Source organism: Peromyscus californicus, unplaced genomic scaffold, assembly GCF_007827085.1.
Source record: "Peromyscus californicus insignis strain IS unplaced genomic scaffold, ASM782708v3 Scaffold_11__1_contigs__length_118956290, whole genome shotgun sequence".
Classification (NCBI taxonomy): domain Eukaryota; kingdom Metazoa; phylum Chordata; class Mammalia; order Rodentia; family Cricetidae; genus Peromyscus; species Peromyscus californicus.
The window spans coordinates 100287596-100307294 of record NW_026294402.1 but is presented as its reverse complement, the minus strand read 5'-3'; the positions used below and the strand labels follow the sequence as shown (position 1 = coordinate 100307294).

Sequence of the window (19699 nt, the reverse complement as noted above, 5' to 3'; positions counted from 1 at the left end):
GGGACCATCTAACTTCCCAAATCGAGCTCAGCTCCTGCAGTGTCATGTCCCCTCTCAGAGGGTCTCTACCTCCTGCGACTGCAGGGTGTTGATTTATGTTTATGTTGTCCTGCCTCCCCTATCTCCTCCCCTCTGGAGGGAATCCTGCTATCCCAGGATGCAGGGCCCAGCTGCATTCTCTCCAGACTGTCTGTTGCCTTGAGTTTTGAGTTCGGCACACAGGCAGGCAGGGTTCCACTGCTCTGACTTCCCCATGCAATCTAGAACCCTGTTGTCCCACCAAGTAATAACCCACTCTCTCTTGTTCTTCCTCCCCAGCTGGCAGACATGGTGAGTGATCATCATTTGCAACATGCTTTACTCAAGCTCTAAGGAAGGATGAGGTCAAGCATCGTGCTTCCTGCCAGCTGCTAGAACTTGGACCCGGGCTTCCTTTGCTCACATTCGCAGCAGACCCTTGCCTCTAATGACTCATCAGCTGTAGCTGAGTTTCACTGCTGTTTCCCAACCAACTGAAAGGCCCTTTCGTTGTTAATAATATTCTAATGGCGTGCATCACCATTCACCTCCCTACCTGGTTTTTTAAAAATATCATTCCTCCCTCCTCCCTTCCCTCTTTCTCTCATCTTCTCTCTCCTGTCCTCTGTTCACTTCTCTTCTCACTCCGCCTCTCTTTCTCTCCCCCCTCTCTATCATGTCCTCTCTGTAGTTCAGTGATTAAGATGCAGAGGGGCAGAATGGAAGTAGGATCAGATAACGAGTGAGTGAAATGTGCAGTGGAGATAATGCTGAGACTTCCATAGCTCATGCTTAACATTAATTACCAACCTGGCTCAGTATCTTTTAGCCTCATTTTTTGTGTGTTTTACCAATGCTTATTACAGGATATGTTTTTATAAACCCATCATCAACCTGAGATATATATATATATATATATATATATATATATATATATATATATATCCCCTTATGTAAATTCACCAGCCTTTACCCTCTGCTGATTCATTCCTTCAACGAGGATTTATTCAAAGCCTCCTGTGATCTAGTCTCTTGTTTTCTGCTGGGGACCGAGTTGGCAGCAGACAAGATTCATGGAGAGTCCAAATAAAAAAAAAAAAAAAATGAAAGAATTCAGAATCTGAGATAACGCCCAGGCTGCACTGCAACCGAGTAGTGTCAGGGGCAGGGATGGATACTGTTTGGACCAGGAATCCTCTCTGAAGGGGTGAACTTGAAGTCATGACTAAAGGAGCCACCGTTTTCTAAGTGCATGGCAGGGGGATTCAAATCCCAACACCTCGGAACAGGGCAGACCCAGACATTCCCTAGGAAGCAACAGAGCCCAGTATCCCTGTGATACAGTGGGGGTGAGGGGTGGGGGTGAGGGGTGGGGGTGAGGGGTGGGGATTGGCATGTTAAAAACAAATGGAGGTGGAGCTAGAGGCTACATCAAGCTGGTTGTTGTAGTCTAATACATATGATGGACTAAAATTCAGCTCTCAAGGAAAATCACCAAGTTTGCAGAAAATAGATGGACTTACAATGTTAAATGAGGTTACATAATCTCAGAAAATCATGTTCCCCCTCATAGCCTGTCATATGTAGATAAACCAAGGTATGTGTGGGTACAGTATAACGTGTAGAAAGAAGAACAAGTAATGTCAATATTAGGCAGTAAGGAAGGACTGAGTGCACATGAAGACACATGTCATGAAAGAGGGGATATAAAGCTAATTGTTCTAGTTTTAACTGTGCCATGGAGTTTTAGGTTTTCTTGTGGATAAGTGGATAAAAATGTAATCGACAGTGGAAGTATAAAATCCAATGTGAGGCCCCACGGCTTCGGAATGGCTGCTCTGTGGCTGTTCTCACTGTAGAAGTTCGCTGGGGTGTGTGGACTTTGGCTCTGGCTAATCTCAGTTTATTAGGAAGAAGTTTCAAATAAAAAGTTGCAATTATTAACAAGGCCAGAGAATGAGTTGGCAGCATGTGGGATAGTAGACAGTGATGTCACCTGCTTTGTGGTGGCAGAAGCCATCAGAGTGTGCTCTCCAGAGTCCTTGGGGCTCCTGGAAACAGCATGCTGGCTTCAGGGCTGTACTTCGAATTAGCCCTTACATAGTTTTTTCCTTGGAATCTAAAACTTTTTCTGTGTTTTCAGACAGTACTGTTCATCTTTTCTCCCCTGCATCTCTAAATTATACTGGCATCACTGCTGGGTTTTGTACCCTGTACAAAACAACCCTAACAGAGCTAGAAGCACCAAGTCCAAATTTAGTTACGAGTCACCTTTTAATTGTAAAATTAGCATTACTTTGATTTTGAAAAACATGTTCATCCCACTATAGATTCAGAGGCTAATAAATTATGTCCCATCTCCCCTGCAATGGATGAGTTTGCTTTCAACATGTAGTATAACTGACCATGGAGTCATTCCTTTTGTCTGTGAAGCTTTGTAGTTCAAAGTGACCTTGAACTTCTGATCTTCCTGGCTCTACCACCCAAGTGTGGGATTGCAGGCATATGCTACCATATCTGTTTTATATGGTGCTGAGGCTCAAACCCAGAGCTTTGTACATGTCAGGTGACACCAGGCTGACTCAGCTACATCCCTAGACCTTTATCCTCCAGGGTTTGTTTTTTTAATTGTATAAGGAGTCTCCACAGCTATTCCTTTAAAATCCTTTTCATGCCGGGTGGTGGTGGTGCACACCTTTAATCCCAGCACTTGGGAGGCAGAGGCAGAGGCAGGCAGATCTCTGTGAGTTCGAGGCCAGCCTGGTCTACAAAGCGAGTTCCAGGAAAGGCACAAAGCTACACAGAAAAACCCTGTCTCTGAAAAACCAAAAAAAAAAGGGGGGGGCGGTTGGGGATTTAGCTCAGCAGTAGAGCACTTGCCTAGCCAGCCCAAGGCCCTGGGTTCGGTCCTCAGCTCTGGAAAAAAAAAATCCTTTTCACTTGGTTTTTATTTTCCTCATTAAGTGAAAACAATTTGTATTTTAACATGATTAAAGTGCAGATGCAGAAGACTATGCCTTTGAGCCAGCTCCTGTAGGGTAAAGGATATTTCCAAAAAGGTTCTAGTATGTAGAAGGAACTGGGTAATTAACTTACAGATTTAATCCCTAATCATGTTGATTTTAGACTGTTTTCTTTTGTGCTCATCTCAGGAGAGCACAGCCAGCTTTTAGAACAGCAATTTTAATGATTCAAGATGTAAACATTTAATATTTTATATGTTTTAATATTTGGGTTATTAATTATTTAATGTTTAAATGTTTGAATAGTTAGCATTTAAAATGATTTTGCTTTCCATGTATTGCTTTTAGGCAAACATTCTGCATGATAAGAGGCTTTTTTTTTTTTGTCTTTCAGAAATATCTGAGTGCCCAGTGCATCCAACTGAGCTGGTGTTTGTCCTGGACCAGTCCCGGGATGTCACAGAGCAGGACTTCGAGCGGATGAAGGGGATGATGGCTTCCCTGGTTAGGGATGTCAAGGTCAGGGAGACCAGCTGCCCCGTGGGTGCCCGTGTTGCCATCCTATCCCATAACTCCCACACCAGGCACCTCATCCGCTTCTCAGACACCTACAGGAAGGATCAGCTGCTGAGGGAAATCGAAGCTCTTCCTTATGAGAGATCCTCCGACAGCAGGGACATTGGCAAAGCCATGAGGTTTGTCTCTAGGAACGTCTTCAAGCGAACCCTTCCAGGGGCTCATGTGAGGAAAATTGCCACGTTCTTCAGCAGTGGTCAGTCGGCTGATATCCAGTCCATCACCACGGCTGCCATGGAGTTCAGTGCCCTGGACATTGTGCCAGTGGTGATCGCATTCAGCAACGTGCCGTCCATCAAGCGTGCCTTTTCGGTGAGCGTTGTATAAAACAGTTTTTGTTCGTGTACTTCACCAATATTCACAAACCTCATGAAGTCCATAGCTACAGTTTCCTGCCTTCAGAACAAGGTCATCCTGGTTAGCAAAATACAATGATAGATGCTTGATTGCTGATACCAGGCACGAGGTAAGCTCTACGTTCATTATCCTGCTGCGTTCTCACAACTACTGTTTGCGAGATTGGAAATCATTCTTCTCATTTTGTGGATGAGAAGACTGAGCCTAGAGAAGGTGAGCTTCAGGTGTGGGGTGGCCTTGTCAGGACTTGATGCTCAGTTGCTTGGCCACTGCTTCCCTAGCTACTCACCGCATTGCTTCTGCATCCAAAGACACTAAATCAGGAGGCTAGTAAACAGGTGTGGACGTCCTTTAGATGACCGTGGTAGTAGTCATTGGTAGTAGTCATTGCTGTGTGATTTTTTTTTAAATTTATTTTTTTTAATTTTTATTTTTATTTTGCAATACAATTCAGTTCTACATATCAGCCATGGATTCCCTTGTTCTCCCCTCTATAGCCCCCCTCACCTTCCCCCCAGCCCACCCCCCATTCCCACCTCCTCCAGGGCAAATCCTCCCCCGCGGACTGAGATCAACCTGGTAGACTCAGTCCAGGTAGGTCCAGTCCCCTCCTCCCAGGCCGATCGCTTGGCTGTGTGATTTTTAAAAGTTGCCTAATTAGGTATGGGGGCACACCCCCTTAATCCCTGCACTTGGGAGGCAGAAGCATGAGGATCAGGAGTCCGAGGGCTTCCTTACCTACATGGTGTGTTCAAGGCTGGTCTGGGTTATGTGAAAACCTGTCTCAAAACCCAAAATATAGAGGTCTAGAAGTAACTCAGGCAGTAAAGTGCGTTAGGACCTGAATTCAGGTCCCCAGCACCCAGCAAAGGCTAAGCATGAAACTGTACATCTGTAAGCCCAGAGCTGGACAGAGACAGCTAAAGGAATGGCTGAGCTCTAGGTTCAGCGAGAGACCCTGTCTCAGAGGTGGAGAGTGACTGAGACAGACATCTGCACAAATCACATGCATGTACAAATACAGAAAAGAACGCATCCATATATCACACAGCCACACAAACGCAAAGTAAACAAATAGGTTGATTTTTTTTTTTAGCTTCAGTTACGTAAAGGTTCCCACTTTATAAAAGAAAAGCCATCCCAACCGAAGCTCTTAGATTAAGGGTTAAACCCAGCATGTGGCATCCCTCAGTGAACCGCCTGTAATGGAGAGAGCTGTGCCTAGATTCACACTGTCCCATCCTCAGCGGCTTCATTGCCAAAGACATCCTGGCCCCAGCCTGTCCTTCCGGTCAGTGCTGTCCCGGCGTGATGTTGGGGTCGTTCATGTGGGGCTCCAGACAGCAGTACAAGAGTACTGGAAAAAGTGTCGTAAATAAGTCCCAACATCTGACAGTTATTTAGAGAGGGAGAATAAGGAACAAACATTGTCTTCAAGTGAAGACTTACAGAATGTTAGCTGCACTCCCACCTGACCAAGTGAGAGGCAGTGGTGAGAGGAAACTTTGGGTTAGGTCGAAGCCAGAACTTCCAGGAACCGTTCTGACTTATTGTGGTTGTGCATTTAGATTCGACCCAGTTGGTCAAAACATCACCCTCTTGGGACACTCTGGTACCGAGGCTGTCACTCTGCCATCTGTGTGTGACTGGTTTTTCCTAGCGACTGGAGGCTAGCACCATTTTCTCATGGGCTTTTCCAGCTCTGTAATTTCTGCGACAGCATCGAAGCAACAGGGTTGAAAGATACTTATCTGTGAAATAAGGAGAGTGGTACCTCGAGATGATGTAAAGAGTAAGTGATGTAACACTGTGCCTTGGGGCCTAGAACATTTTAGCAAGCACAAGGATGATCACTTTTCCTTTTTTTTTTTTTTCAGTAGCTTAATGACGTTTAATACTAATGGGGCCAGGGTAGCACAGGAGCTGAAATTGCTATTAGCATCACTGGACTAACTCACAATTCTTTAAACAGAAAAGGCTGAAGTGTCAGAAGAACACTCTGCGTAGATTATAAAAGGCTATGGCTGGGCTATGCACATAAGGCCTGGACATTCTGTAAGTGATTTTGGTGACAGAGTCCTTCCAAGTCCCTCAACTACTGGCTTTATTTAGCCACAAAACAAAGGACAGCTTCATAACCTGATGCAGACACATTGGTGGCATTTGTGAGAGGCATTTAAATGGAAGGGCTCCACCCACTCAGAAAGTACACATACAGAATATAACGTACAGAAGTTATTTTGGTTTGGGGTTTGTTTTTCAACTTTTGCATGTTAACAACCACAAAGATAGGAATCTAGTTTCTCTGAGTCTACCTAAATTTTCTAGAGACTGACTCTCTTAGTGAAGATCAATTAAAAAAAATCCTTGTGGGGTGCGCAAATGGCCCAGTGGTAAAGCACTTTGCCTGAGGACCAGAGTTTGAATCCCCAGAATCCATGGGAGTTGGGTGCAGTCCTGAGTCCTTACTCCCAGCACTCCTACAGGGAGATGGGGGCAGAGAGGGAACCTCAGAGGCTGATGGGCTAGCCTGGAGTACACAGCAAGGAGACCCTGCCTCAACCAAGGCGGAAGGGAGGACCTATACCACTGTTGTCCTCTGACACATGCCAAGAGCACACAAAGCTTCTTAAGTTTTTTATTAATTTTAAAACAAGATCAACAAGCCGTGTGGATCTGGGCAGCAGCAGGTGAGTGAAGCATCTGAAATGAGAATCTGAGAGACTGAACCCAGGTTGATTATTGTTCAAATGTTTAAGGAGGACTTGAGTTTGCTGGGGCTGCCCTGGGTTCTGAGGATATAAGAAGGAACTGGAGGTCCCTAAGCCCATTCTGCCATTGGGGGGCCTGGGTATGCTGTCTAGAGGGGCTTTAAACAGAGGCAGTGTGCCGCTGGCTAGAACCTGATGCCTGACTATAGGTGGAACGAAACCCCTTTGCTGTTTCTATTACTGCCTCTTCTTCCTTCCGTCCATTTTTATTCCCTGTGCTTTCCCTGTACTAAAACTATTGGTTTTCATTATTATTATTTTGTTGGTTTTGGTTTGTTTTTGAGACCAGGTCTCAGTATGTAGTTCTGGCTGGCCTCAAACTCACAGAGATCAGCCTGTCCCTGCCTCTTGAATGCCTAGACATTTTTTTTAAAGAAAAGAACTCAAAACTCTAGTAACACGGTATCTGAGGGCCATATTTTGAAACTTCCTTCGTATTTATCGTGGCTTATCTAAATCTCAGTTAGGCTGAAATCTGGTACCTGTGCAGTTATTTGTCAGAGACACTAAAGCCCTGGTCACCCTCAGGGTTTCTACTGCTGTGATGAAACACCAGGACCAAAAGCAACTTTCAAGGAAAGGCTTTATTTTGTTTATACTTTCACATCATAGTCCACCATGGAAGGAAGTCAGGACAGGAACTCAAGCAGGGCAGAGCTTAGAGGCAGGAGCTGATGCAGATCCCGTGGAGGAGGCCACTTACTGGCTTGTTCTCTATCTGTTCCTCAGTCTGCTGTCTTATAGAACCCAGGACCACCTGCCCAGGGGTGGCACCACTCCCTGTGGGATGGGCCCTCCCACATCAGCCATTGATCAAGACAATACCCCACAGACTTGCCTACAGGCCAGTCTTAAGGGAGGCATTTTTTTCAAATGTGGTTTGTACTTCTCACATAACACTAGCTTGTGTCAAGTTGACATAAAACTATAGCTAGCAGCCGGGTGGTGGTGATGCACACTTTTAACCCCAGCACTTGGGAGGCAGAGGCAGGTGGATCTCTGTGAGTTCGAGGCCAGCCTGGGCTACAGAGTGAGTTCCAAGATGGCCACAACTACACAGAGAAACCTTGTCTCAAAAAACCAAAACAAAAAAAACCGTATAGCTAGCACACTGGATCTCCCCCTACCCTCTCTGTTCATCCTAAAGAATGAAAACATTCCATCATATGAGAATGGCATTTTTTTTCTTATGTGCCATCTTACAGATTTCTGTGATGCCTGTGAAAGAAAAATGGTCCAGAACCATCCACAGAGTGGATGTCCATCCACTGTCCATCTGCAGCCTCGTCAGCTGTGCTCAGCCACCCTGGTGCTTCTTTGCAGTTTTCAGGAAAATAAGCAATAAGAAAACACAGAAACTTTTCATTTTAAATTCTCAGCTCACATTCAGCTTAAGGTTTTTTTTTTTTTTTTTGCTACTACAGCCACTTCCGTGGTAAGCATGGGATCATCGGTGACCCCTAAAACCGCATCTTTCAGACTTCATAAAGAGTCTTGCTGGGGTGTCGGGAGCATGCAGGCTGCCAATGGACTCTCCCTAACAGAACAACTCATTAGAGTCACTGAGGAAGATCTGCTTTTAGCTTCGTATCATCCTGCAGATAACATGATTGAATATGAGCATCCACTGTTAAGCAGGGTTGTCGCCAGAAATGTGGAAGTTATTACGCTGTAGACACATAGAGCACAAAGCTAGTTAGCAGATGGCAGCATTCCCTGGACAATATCCTGAGAAACATCGCTCCCAATTAAGATCCACAGCTAAAACTCTGAAATGGCTGGAGCTTAGAAGCTAGTTCCTGTTGGGGAAGAGCGAAGCTGGCACTGAGACCTTCGGGTCCCCATTCCTACCCTGGGCTCACCTTTGTCTGTAAAGCAATGAAGCTGGCTTATGTGGTTTCTAAATTTTCTTCTGGCTTATTCTGTATCATCCTTGCAGCCCACTCCCACCCTGATGGCTGACCCACACTCCCTGTGCTGACACTGGCTTGTTTCTAGTCCTTCTTCAGAGTCGGCCCTTTCTCCCAAGAACTCATTTGTGGGGCTGGAGAGATGGCTCAGAGGTTAAGAGCACTAGCTGTTCTTCCAGAGGTCCTGAGTTCAATTCCCAGCAACCACATGGTGGCTCACAACCATCTGTAATGAGATCTGGTGCCCTCTTCTGGCCTGCAGGCCTACACGCAGGCAGAACACTGTGTACATAATAAATAAATCTTAAAAAAAAAAAGGAACTCATTTGCATAGTCCATGAGCAATGCTGACTTTGCTGAAGATAGTGAGAGGAAGCAGAGCATTTCATCCACTGCTCCAAGTCCCCATTCATGTCACCACAGCCCCTTTCACTGCCCAACCTCCATGCCCACCCCCACATGGCACATCATGTTTTTTTTTGTTTTTTTTTTTTTTTTTTTTTTTTTGTTTCTTTGTCTGTCTCTGGCACACCCTGCTCCTTTCTACATGGATTTGGGTCTAGCGATATAACCCAAATCTTCAGTTCTCACAAGGTCTCAGAGTCTTCCACTCTGTCCCAGGAAGAATGTCAAGGCAAAGCAGTGGGCAGCCAGAGAGGAATCTGATGAGCACAAGTTCCTCCATCTGTTGTGTGGAGATTAAAAAAAAAAAAGGGCAGAAACAGGGATAAGCCTTGGGAAGATCCTCTCTTCTAATTCCCATCCTTCCTCGGTCCACAGATAGAATATGGCCCCCTGTGTCTCATAGACTCTTGCTTCTAGACACTCTTGCAGCCCAGGACTCTAGTTCTCAACTCCTCCTGAAAGGACAGTTCTGTCTGGCTCAGATGCCCTGCTCTGGTCCAGTTGGCTCTGGTCAGAGAAATGGTATAACCCTGAGTAACCAGGACCTCCATGGTTACACCTCTGTGGAGTAAGTGTGGGAACGAGACTTGCCGAGGAGAGGGGAGAGCTGTTTACTTAAGAGTCTAAGGATGATTCACTGGGAACAAACATCCCATCTTAGCCACAGGATGGGATCACTCTAATTTTTCTTCATCTGCTAATCATCTCACAGTTGACAGGCAAGTTGACTCTCCCTGGTCAGTTGGCGCATCCTTATCTTCTCTCCACACTCTCTGAGCTGGCTCTGGATTGGTGTTCAGGCCCTCATCACTGTTGAGGAGGTGCAAAGGTGTGGTTCACTTGAGACAGTATAGCTGCCTCTAGAGACTACCAACAGTGTCGAGTCGCTTCTGCTGGGGCACTAGTCAAGACTCTGCACCCTCCAGCTTCCTCGATGGGCTCCTAATGGTGATGCTGCAGTGAAAGGGTTGAGATGTGTCAGCGAGGAAAGCCACCGAGGCCTAGATCTGAACCTATTTCTGCTTCAATACCTAGTTCACAAGAGAAAGTCAGAACAGTGGCATGGCTAATTTTGGTTTTCAATTTGACAGTATTATAAAGAGCAACCTTGGTTCTCTGGGACTTGGGGTGAGGCTGAAGGAGGGGCGGAGTCATTCTTTCCCATAACTATCTTGAGTGTAGGCTGTCCCTTTTGATCAGCCATCCATCTCTCTGAGTTTCAGTTCCTCTTTGTGAAGAGTGAAGACAAGAAATGCCCTGGCTACCTGGGTGATGGGTATGAAACGCTTTGTGCTCCCTGCTGAGCCACATGGCACCGGGTGCCAGTAACTGCTTCACAATGGTGAGCTCTCAGCATCCTATTAGCAGTCAGGGAATTTCCATTTGACAGCTAAAGGGAAGAGTTGAGGGTTCAAACCAGTTGGGCCACCTCCCAGCAGCCTTGTGGGGCTGCCCTTACTTGACCTCAGCTCTTGAACAGTGCTGAAGATTCCTACCACCCTAATCCACTAAGCAGTTCTTCCTCTTGCTTCTGCTGCTTCTAGATTGATGACACTGGCACATTCCAAGTCATTGTGGTTCCCTCAGGGACGGAGTTCGCGCCAACATTAGAGAGACTGCAGCGGTGCACTTTCTGCTATGGTGAGACCCACGGGGAGAAGCAAATTTGATCAGGGCCTGCTAAGTGTGTTGAGTCACCGTTGGCAGGAGCAGCTGGAACTTAGCCATAGGGATACGCATGGCCTGGGGCAGACCACGCCGGGGCTTGGGGCGCACACTGCATCTTCCACAGATGGAACCTCTCAGTTGAGCGTGCAGGGCCCCTCCAAAGGATCCCAGCGGGAGGGTTACAATCCTGCCTCCTCTACTTTAGTGCAACTTCCAGGAAACAGTAATAATGTAAAACAACAGCAACCACCAAAAACCTTAGTCTGTCTCCTTGCCAAGTTTTTCATGCTATTGAGTATTTTATGTGTTTTCTAAATCTCAAATGTTCACAACTCCCAAGAAAGGCTTTAGAGCAACCTGGCACTTTCCTTTCTGGGTGGTAATTTGGTTTTGAGTGCAGTAGGAGTGGAAGACAGAAACCCATTCATTCTCATCCAGGAGTCTTCATAGACTCCCAAGTGTTGGGCATCAGAAAGATTTGCAGTATTGACTGTGGTGTGTTATACCCAGTCTTTTGGTCTAGCTAGGAACAGTCTCTCTCCTCTTCCATTTGATGTTCCAATAACCATGTGGAAACCACTGGGGTTACAGGTGGTCATGACAGCAGGCAGTCACCACATTTCTGCTATAGGCTGTGCACTGTTCTAATTACGCTGCATGATGCCAACTATCATGGTGACAATTGAGACTTAAGCTATTGGGTTTCTTATGTTCTAAGCACAGTTTTAATTGGTTTACATAAATTGTGTCATTCTAGGCTCATAACCACACTGAAATGTTTGAACTATTATTAGTGCCATTGTACAGATGGGGGAAATCAAATTAGAGACGTGATATTTTTCTCAGGGTTCCACACCCACATCAAACCCAGGAAAGCCGGCTCTGAAGTACCTTTAATTTTTGTGGAATGAAAGTCTCATTCTGTTCCCTGAAACTCTCCATTTAGACCTGGAGAAGATGTCTGCAACCTTCTCTGTGTGTATCAGTGGGGTGCTGGGGTTTGCTGGGTAGATGAACTCGAATGGAGAGTGTGATTCTGAGGAGAAGGGGACAGTTCTGTGTCCTCTGCAGCCCTGGAATCAAGCTCTCTGCTTACATATCCAGGTGCAGGTTGCACTGGGATTTTTGGGTCCTGTCACCCCTCCCCTCGACCCAAACCAGTGAGGCTCTAAGATTCATCTGCCCTGTGCATTCTTGGTTGCACGTCCTGAACATGTCCGCTCCAACAGTGTGCTGATGTATTGCACAGTCAGGAACTGCACATATGTGACTGGGGATGGAGTTTTGGCTCCATGCCTTGGCCTAAACCCTTGTTTTGTCTCCTAGGCATATAATGGAAGATATTTTGGCTGTCGTGTCCCACAATTAAAACCCCACAAAACAGAGCAAATGGGCAGCCTACCGTCCCTGGTAGTGGAAGCTGCTCTGCACACAGGTGACTGTGCTGTCATCTGACCATTATGTAGGCTCATAAAATCTCACCAAACTTCAGTCAGGGACTTAGGCAGAGCCATCTGTATTGAGTCCATGAGCAAGCAGGAAGCTAGGAAGTTCGCTCCACCCACAGGATCTGCATGCTAGCCATTAGGTTTTTCACTTAATAGTTGATACTTACGGTCCATGCTGGTATCCAAGTTCCACCGTACGCTTGTTAGTCCATTTCTCCATTTCCCCTTTGGTTTTGAAAAAACCCGTTCTCACCCTCAGCCATCACATTTACCGACAAACTAGACAAGACTATCAGCCTTGCAAAGATGTCTGGGTCAGCCTGATCCCAGTTAGGTACAACTACCTCCTCAGTTGTGTAGAGGAACTGTACACAACTAAGGCCCAGCAGTGGCCTGGCCAGAGGTGACGTCATGTTTGTTATGTGATAACCTAGGCATCCCAGCTCTCGGGCAAAGGGGCCATCCTGCTACCTCATGTGTCCTAATTCAGTCAGTTCTATGAAAATTAAGTGACTTCTAAACCCCTCTAACAACAAAACACTGACTCATGCATGGTAGCTCAGCAGGTAAATGTGCTTGTCCCCAAACACGACAACTTGAGTTCAATCCCCAGGACCCAGGTGGAAGGAGGGAACTGACTCTTGAAAACCATTCTCTGCCTCCACACACATGCTGTGCTAAAATACCCACATGGATACACAAATAAGTAAACATTAAAAAGAAATTGTCATTGACTTCATATACAGAAACTTCTAGAAATATGGTGCATCCTTTGTAATGACTTACTCTCCTGCTTCAGTTGGTTCTATGAAAATAGATTAAGTGACTTCTAGAATTCTCCCATTTCCCATTTATCATATTCCTCTGGACATTCTTTGTGGTCACATTCAATAAAACCTACTCTCTGTTTTTTCTTGCTATGCATGCATAATGACAGAGGCATATTTATAAAAATGACTTCACTTTATGGGAGAGCATTTTTATAAGGGGCATGAAGTTATGAACTCTTGCTTAAATTGAAATAAAAGATGCATTGCCTTTTAAAGCTTAATTTTCAAAGCAGATGAGTTTTTCACAGCTAGTGTAGTGACGGAGGCCCTTGGGTAAGCCTGCATACTGTCAACAGCTAGAGAGTGTGTTCTTACAGTATATTCTAGTATGTAGGAGATGAATTGCTCACTTCACACTTTAAAAACGTAACAGTCAAGATTAAACTTCCGTTGAACACAACTTAAAAAAAAATGATGGCATGGAATAGAGTCAAGAGTTCACAGGCTGGTATCAGATCTGGACCTTTTGTTGGTAAAATCTTACTCTTGATGTTAAAGACATAACTATTTTATTAGCTAAGACTATAGTTCCTAGATACTAGAATAGCTGAGGTAGAATCTTTCACTTTTTTTCCATATCTGCTTAGTAACTCCAAATGACTTGGATTGCAGACATATGCAAGCCGGATGCTTCTTGTGACCAAGCCAAACCACCCCCGATACAGTCCTATCTGGATGCTGCCTTCCTGCTGGATGGCTCCCGGCATGTGGAGAGTGCAGAATTTGAAGACATGAGAGACTTCCTGGAGGCACTGCTAGATCACTTCGAAGTCACTCCAGAGCCAGAGACATCTGTGACTGGAGACAGGGTGGCCCTACTGAGCCATGCTCCCCCCACCTTCCTACCCAACACCCAGAGGAGTCCCGTTAGAACTGAGTTCAACCTCACCACCTACAGCAGTAAGCGCCTCATGAAGAGGCATGTGGAGCAAGCAGTTCAGCAGCTGAATGGGGACACTTTCCTTGGCCATGCCCTCAGGTGGGCTCTGGACAATGTCTTTTTAAACACACCCAATCTGAGGAGAAACAAAGTCATATTTGTGATATCTGCTGGGGAGACCAGCCACTTGGATGAAGAGACCTTAAAGAAAGAGTCCCTGCGAGCCAAATGTCAGGGCTATGCCCTCTTCGTGTTTTCCTTGGGCCCTGACTGGAATGACAAGGAACTGGAAGACCTGGCCAGCCACCCTGTCGACCAGCACTTGATCCAGCTTGGCCGGATTCATAAACCTGACCATGGATATGGTGTGAAATTTGTGAAGTCCTTCATAAACTCCGTTAGGCGTAAGTCATATGTACAAAACTATCCTTGTACACAAGAGCCTGCTTGGTGCCCCCCAGAAGGACAATTAGCTGGCCTGTGTCTTTAAGGGCACTGCAGGGTCAGAGAGGAAAATATGTGATAATGGATGATGGGAGGGATGACTGGTGTCTAAGCATTTAATTTTCTGGCTCATCTTTTAATGCCTCTGGTTCCTATGGAGAAGCAATCCTAACAAGCAGCTGTCTACACATCTGTCTGCATGGAGAGGTGTAGTCTGGGGATGTGAGGTCACAGCCTGGGCTCCGGCTCCAGAGCAAAACACTTGCCATGTAACACTAGCATGCTGCCCTTTGGGGAGCAGTTCCTACAGCCAACACAAAGAGGCCAAAGAAAGAATGAAATAATTCTTGGCTTCGCTTTGACAAGTTCCAGAGTCAGAGCTGGGAGTGGGAGGGGATACCATTTTATCAGTTAGAAGGAAAGGGACGGATTTGCACAACTTCCCCCAGCTTCATGGCCTCTTAGGAGGTAGTGGTGAGAATAAGTGGGGCCCATGAGGAAACAAATGTGGGCTGTTTTTCTTAGAATGGGCATCCTGAAAAATAGGCAATCCATTTTGGATGCAGCATGATGGCGAAGGAAGATTCATGCCTGGATACACGGCTCAAGGTGGAAACGCAGTGGGTAAATGTCTCAGTGTTTTCAGAGCCTGCTGACTCTTGTCCCCAGGAGTCCAGATAAAGAAAAGGGTACACCCAGGCTGAAGGATGCTTGAGTGAGTGCCTGGCTATTTCCCAAACTTGTCATTCACTGTATTAAACAGTGAATTGGTTAAGGCTGTAGAGCTACTGAGCAGTCACATCCTGTTCAGTGTGAGTCTAAGATGAGCATGAACTATCAGCTGGAACTGGTTAGAGAGGCAGGGTTCAGGACCCGCCCCAGATGTTCTGAACCAGAAAGTGCATCTTATCAGAGCTCCCAGGAAATTCATATATATGAGATAGTTTCAGGGACACAGGTAGAAAGATCCCAGAGTGAAATTTATTTTGATATGTTCTGGAACAGAAACCCCAAAGATGAGCTAAGGGTGAGGTGTCGCCCTGAAGGGAGCCTTTCATAAGGGAGGAACAAAAGACTACTTGGTAGAAAGAAGCACGCTTGATGGCCCACGAGACTGGAAGACTTGACCTGGGAGTTCCTCCCTAGGATCCCTTAATTCTTCCTGATGTTTCATGCCAATGCGCCCAATTACAGGACCAGATGAGGTAGCACCTCCCACTCAGGAAAAGGGCAGGTAGCTCTCGTGGGAAATCAGAAAGCACTGTTAACTATGACTACGATGCAGCTGCCTACCCCATTTCCCGTGCTTTTTAGACATCTAGAAAATGCCATCTCTAAAATACAGCTGCAAAACTGCAGGAAATCACTTCCACCACAGGCCCCCACGGTCACACCCATTCAACACAATCGCAATCACTGGCCATCTACTTTGAGCCACTGGCTATTCAGGTGCTAGGCTTAATGAATAGAGTTGTCCACTTCCCTTGTGAAGTTTTGGAAGCCTTCGAAGTGTTTGTGACTCATTTGGCACACTGCCACAAAGTAGACAGCAGAGCACGGTCCACATCAGAGCAGCACATTTCCTAAGCAAAGCAAAGCTCAACAACCCTCTACTTGAGTTCAAACAAAACATGAAAACCCAAAGCCAGACCTGGTGGGCACAGTGCAAACATGTATTTCTCGTTCCTGAGAGGTAGAGGCAGGAGGATTGTTGTAAGTCCAAGGTCAACCCAAGCCACACAGTAAGACCCTACCTCAAAAAACAAAAACACCCTAGAGTTCAGGTACAGCACAGTATTGGGTCATACTGTCTCACATACTGCCCTTCCTGTAATAGCAATTTTGAAGATAGACTCTGTGGCAGCCTAGGAGATGCCTGTTAGTTGGAAGAACCCTGTATCACCAGGAAGGGGTGTGAGTGTGTGGTGGGGGGAGGGAGAAAATATGTGTGTGTGTGAGCCAGAAGACAGTTTTCGGGGTCATTCCTTAAGCGATGTCTACCACGTTTTTTTGAGACAGGGTTTCTCAGTGGTCTGGAACTTGTCAAGTACGCTGGCCGGCTGGCTGGCTGGCTGGCTGGCCGGCCGGCCAGTGAATCCTAGGGATCTACCTATTGCTGCCTTCCCAGTGCCAGGATTGTAAGTGCATGGCATTGGGCCTGCTTTTCCAGAACGATACTTAACCAATCTTTTTTACTTCATGCTTTCAGGGCATGTATAACACATTTTTAATTTTTTTCTATAAAAAAATAGCTTTTGCATTTTAAATGATTAAGGCACACTTTAGTGTTATGAAAAATTAATACTCTTCCAAATGAAGTGAGATGATGAATTAAACCCCAAGGCACTTAGTCTGTTGCTAACATAAAGGCCATAAAGGGACTACCCTGTTCCCTTTGCGTTTTGATACTCCACAAAAACAAATAAAATACCCTAATTAGTTCCTATCAAAGGCAAGAGCATTATTAGGACTGACGGGCTCATGTTATCTTTCACAATGGCTAAACGACTTTAGGAGCTACCGGCATCTCAGTGGTGGGGATTTCCCTGAGACATTTCTCATGCCCGGTGACCATCTTGATGGATGTTGGGAACTGAGGTGATAACTGTACGGAGCAGACATGCTAACAGCCTTCGTGAGAACCTTACCAGAGCCTTCTGTCTTTCCAGGTGGGATGAACAAGTACCCACCAGTCAACCTCAAAGCCAAGTGCAACAGACTCAGCCCTACCGATCCGAAGCCACCCCCACGCCAGTTTCGAAGGTACTGTGTGCTTGGTGTGATTTCATAGGTGGATATGCACCCCTCCTTATTCTTTATCTTCCTCCTTTCCTCCCCCTCCGCTCCCCCACTTTAGCTGGATAGAAACCAGATTAATATAAAACATAAATTATATATTAAATTATGATTTGAGGGAGTAAGATGCTTTTTAAATGACCAAGTTGATCTGGAAATAATGAAATAGGAGTATTTTTATTCTTTTAAATGGAAAGTCCAATTATTAAACAAAGCACCCAGTGGGACACCCCCAGTGGCAATGAGCATGTCCAGTGGCCAGATCTTGGTTTCTGAACAGCATTGTGCACTCAAAGGAACCAAGGTTTCTTGGTGCCTGAGACATACCCAGGATCTGGTGAGGAAACTCCAATTCTGGCCTGAGACAAAATGGAGTTACTCCAGGAAGCAAAAACATAGTAAGAAGCAAAAACATAGTAAGAAAGAAAGAAAAACAGTGTCGTGTCAAAAGGCTAAGTGAGTTGGTTTGATAAGACTCCCATAGGCCTAATCTTGGACAGCTGCAGCTCTAGAAAGAACGAAGGTAATGAATTAGAATGCACTGAGTGATTGAGTTAATGTATTACTGTATATATGGCATGTTCATGATCAAAGGCGTGTGTGTGATAGAGCATTCACTGTGGGGTCCAGCAGTCTGACTCAGGTTATCGGGCTTACACAGCAAGCACTTTACTACCGAGCCACCTTTCTGGCTCCATGCTGCATGTTTTAAATCTGTAAGTCAATATAGATTCTCAAAAAGAAGAGGAAGGAGAAAAACCCTTTCTTTATATAATACTAGATAATAAATCTAGAAAGGTAGGAATAGAAAAAATCATCAATATGTAATCATAATGCTAATTACAAATGTAGTAACTGGTAATCAGGATGCAACAATCATGAGTTGACAGGTGTCGATGCTACGTAGCTCCTGAGGTGCTGGTGCTGTGTGTGTGGTTCCTGAGGTGCTGGTGCCGTGTGTGTGGTTCCTGAGGTGCTGGTGCCGTGTGTGTGGCTCCTGAGGTGCTGGTGCCGTGTGTGTGGTTCCTGAGGTGCTGGTGCTGTGTGTGTGGTTCCTGAGGTGCTGGTGCTGGTGCTGTGTGGCTCCTGAGGCGCTGGTGTTAATGTGCATTCTGAGGTGATGAAGTGGGACATACGGTGCATCACCTGTGTGAAGTTCTTGCTGGAAATGTTTGACCCGAGGCTAATGAGGAGGAAATCGCTGGGCAACCCTGGGATGTGGAATTGTTAGATCATGGGTCTTATGTCATGAATAAAGGGATGAGAGTTCTGGAACGAGGGAATGAAAGAGACAGGGCAACCAGCTGTAATTCTGTGAACTTTAATTGGATCCTATATGAGAGAGGGGGGGAGGGGGAGGGGGAGGGGGAGGGAGGGAGGGAGGAACAGCCCATATAGAAGTGATTGGAGAACATCTGGGGAAATTTGAGTGTAGACGATACATTGAAGTTATTGAACTGTGTAGACTTCCTGGTGTGCAGAAGAAAATGTCTTTATGAGAAGCTTGCTAAAGAATTTAAAAACATGTATTTGTGCATGAGTGTATGTGCATGATGTACATGTGTATATGTGCACACGTGCATTATGTGTAGAGGCCTGAGGTCAATATCAAACATCTTCCTTGATCAGTCTTCTCATATGTGTGTAGACAGATTCCCTCCATGAGGTAGCTTGATGTTTTAGCAAGTCTTGCTAGCAGGCTTGCTCCAGGGATCCCGTCTTTATCTTCTGCCACGCTGGAATTACAGGCAGACTGCTGAACCCACCTTCATGGGTTCTGGGGATCTGAATTCCAATCCTTAAGCTTGTGTAGCAAGCTCTTAATCCACTGAATCATCAGATGGCTAGTAGCACTTTTGTGGTAAGCCACTGTGAACTAATACACATGAATCCACCCAGCCGCTGGCCGTAACCAAGCACCATCACCTGGCTCACGCAGGGCAGTGTGCCTCCCCTGAAGTGTGTGCATTCTGTTTTGTGTGGTTATCAGGAATGGGCAAACATTCCCAGGCTAGGTGCTAAGAACTGAGAAGCCCCTGCCTGGAGGCTCTGACTCCCCTCCAGCTGTGAGAGATCCAGGGGAACTGTCCAGCAGCAAATACTTCCTGAAGTCCAGCCTGACGCTGCCTATGAAGCCAGTCCAAGAAGAGCAGGGCTCCCCCTACTGCAGGTGCCCGGAACTGAAGAAGAGGGATCAGATAGGACTGGATGAGTGAGCAGACTGATATCTGGTGCAGAGGAGGAACCCTTATGGCTGAGGTAAAGGGGCTGTGGAAAGTGTGGCAGGTGTCAAAGCAACTTCAAGGAACTCTGGAGGACTGTGCATTTAGGCTTATCTCTCTGCAACTGCTGTTAATTTTGAATTTGGGTTTTCTAAGTTATGGAAAAATAAAGCCCTCATTCAGGACTTAGAGCCTCTGCTCACTACCTACTGCTGCCTTCCCTGGACCAGCCACCATGGCATCTTCTGTCTTGCCTGGCCTCTCTTTCCCACTCTCTTCATGAGAGGCTTGTGGCCAGGCACTCTGTATTGGGAACTTCCAGTTCGGGCTGGTGGCATCCCTACATTTGTCTTTGTCCATCTCCACTCAGTATTCCTAGCAAGAAGGTGGTGATATTCTGGGGCACTGTGT

At 45.9% G+C, this 19699-nt stretch overlaps 1 protein-coding gene across 1 annotated transcript in view; it reads left to right on the top strand.

The window, feature by feature from the left end:
* Positions 1-19699, top strand: part of Col6a6 (collagen type VI alpha 6 chain) — a 103921-nt gene that overhangs the window by 75766 nt on the left and 8456 nt on the right. The window contains exons 31-35 of the mRNA XM_052719030.1: positions 319-330; positions 3376-3869; positions 10545-10641; positions 13559-14230; positions 16940-17033. Coding sequence (XP_052574990.1) covers positions 319-330; positions 3376-3869; positions 10545-10641; positions 13559-14230; positions 16940-17033 — 1369 coding nt within the window. The remainder of the gene's footprint in view (positions 1-318; positions 331-3375; positions 3870-10544; positions 10642-13558; positions 14231-16939; positions 17034-19699) is intronic.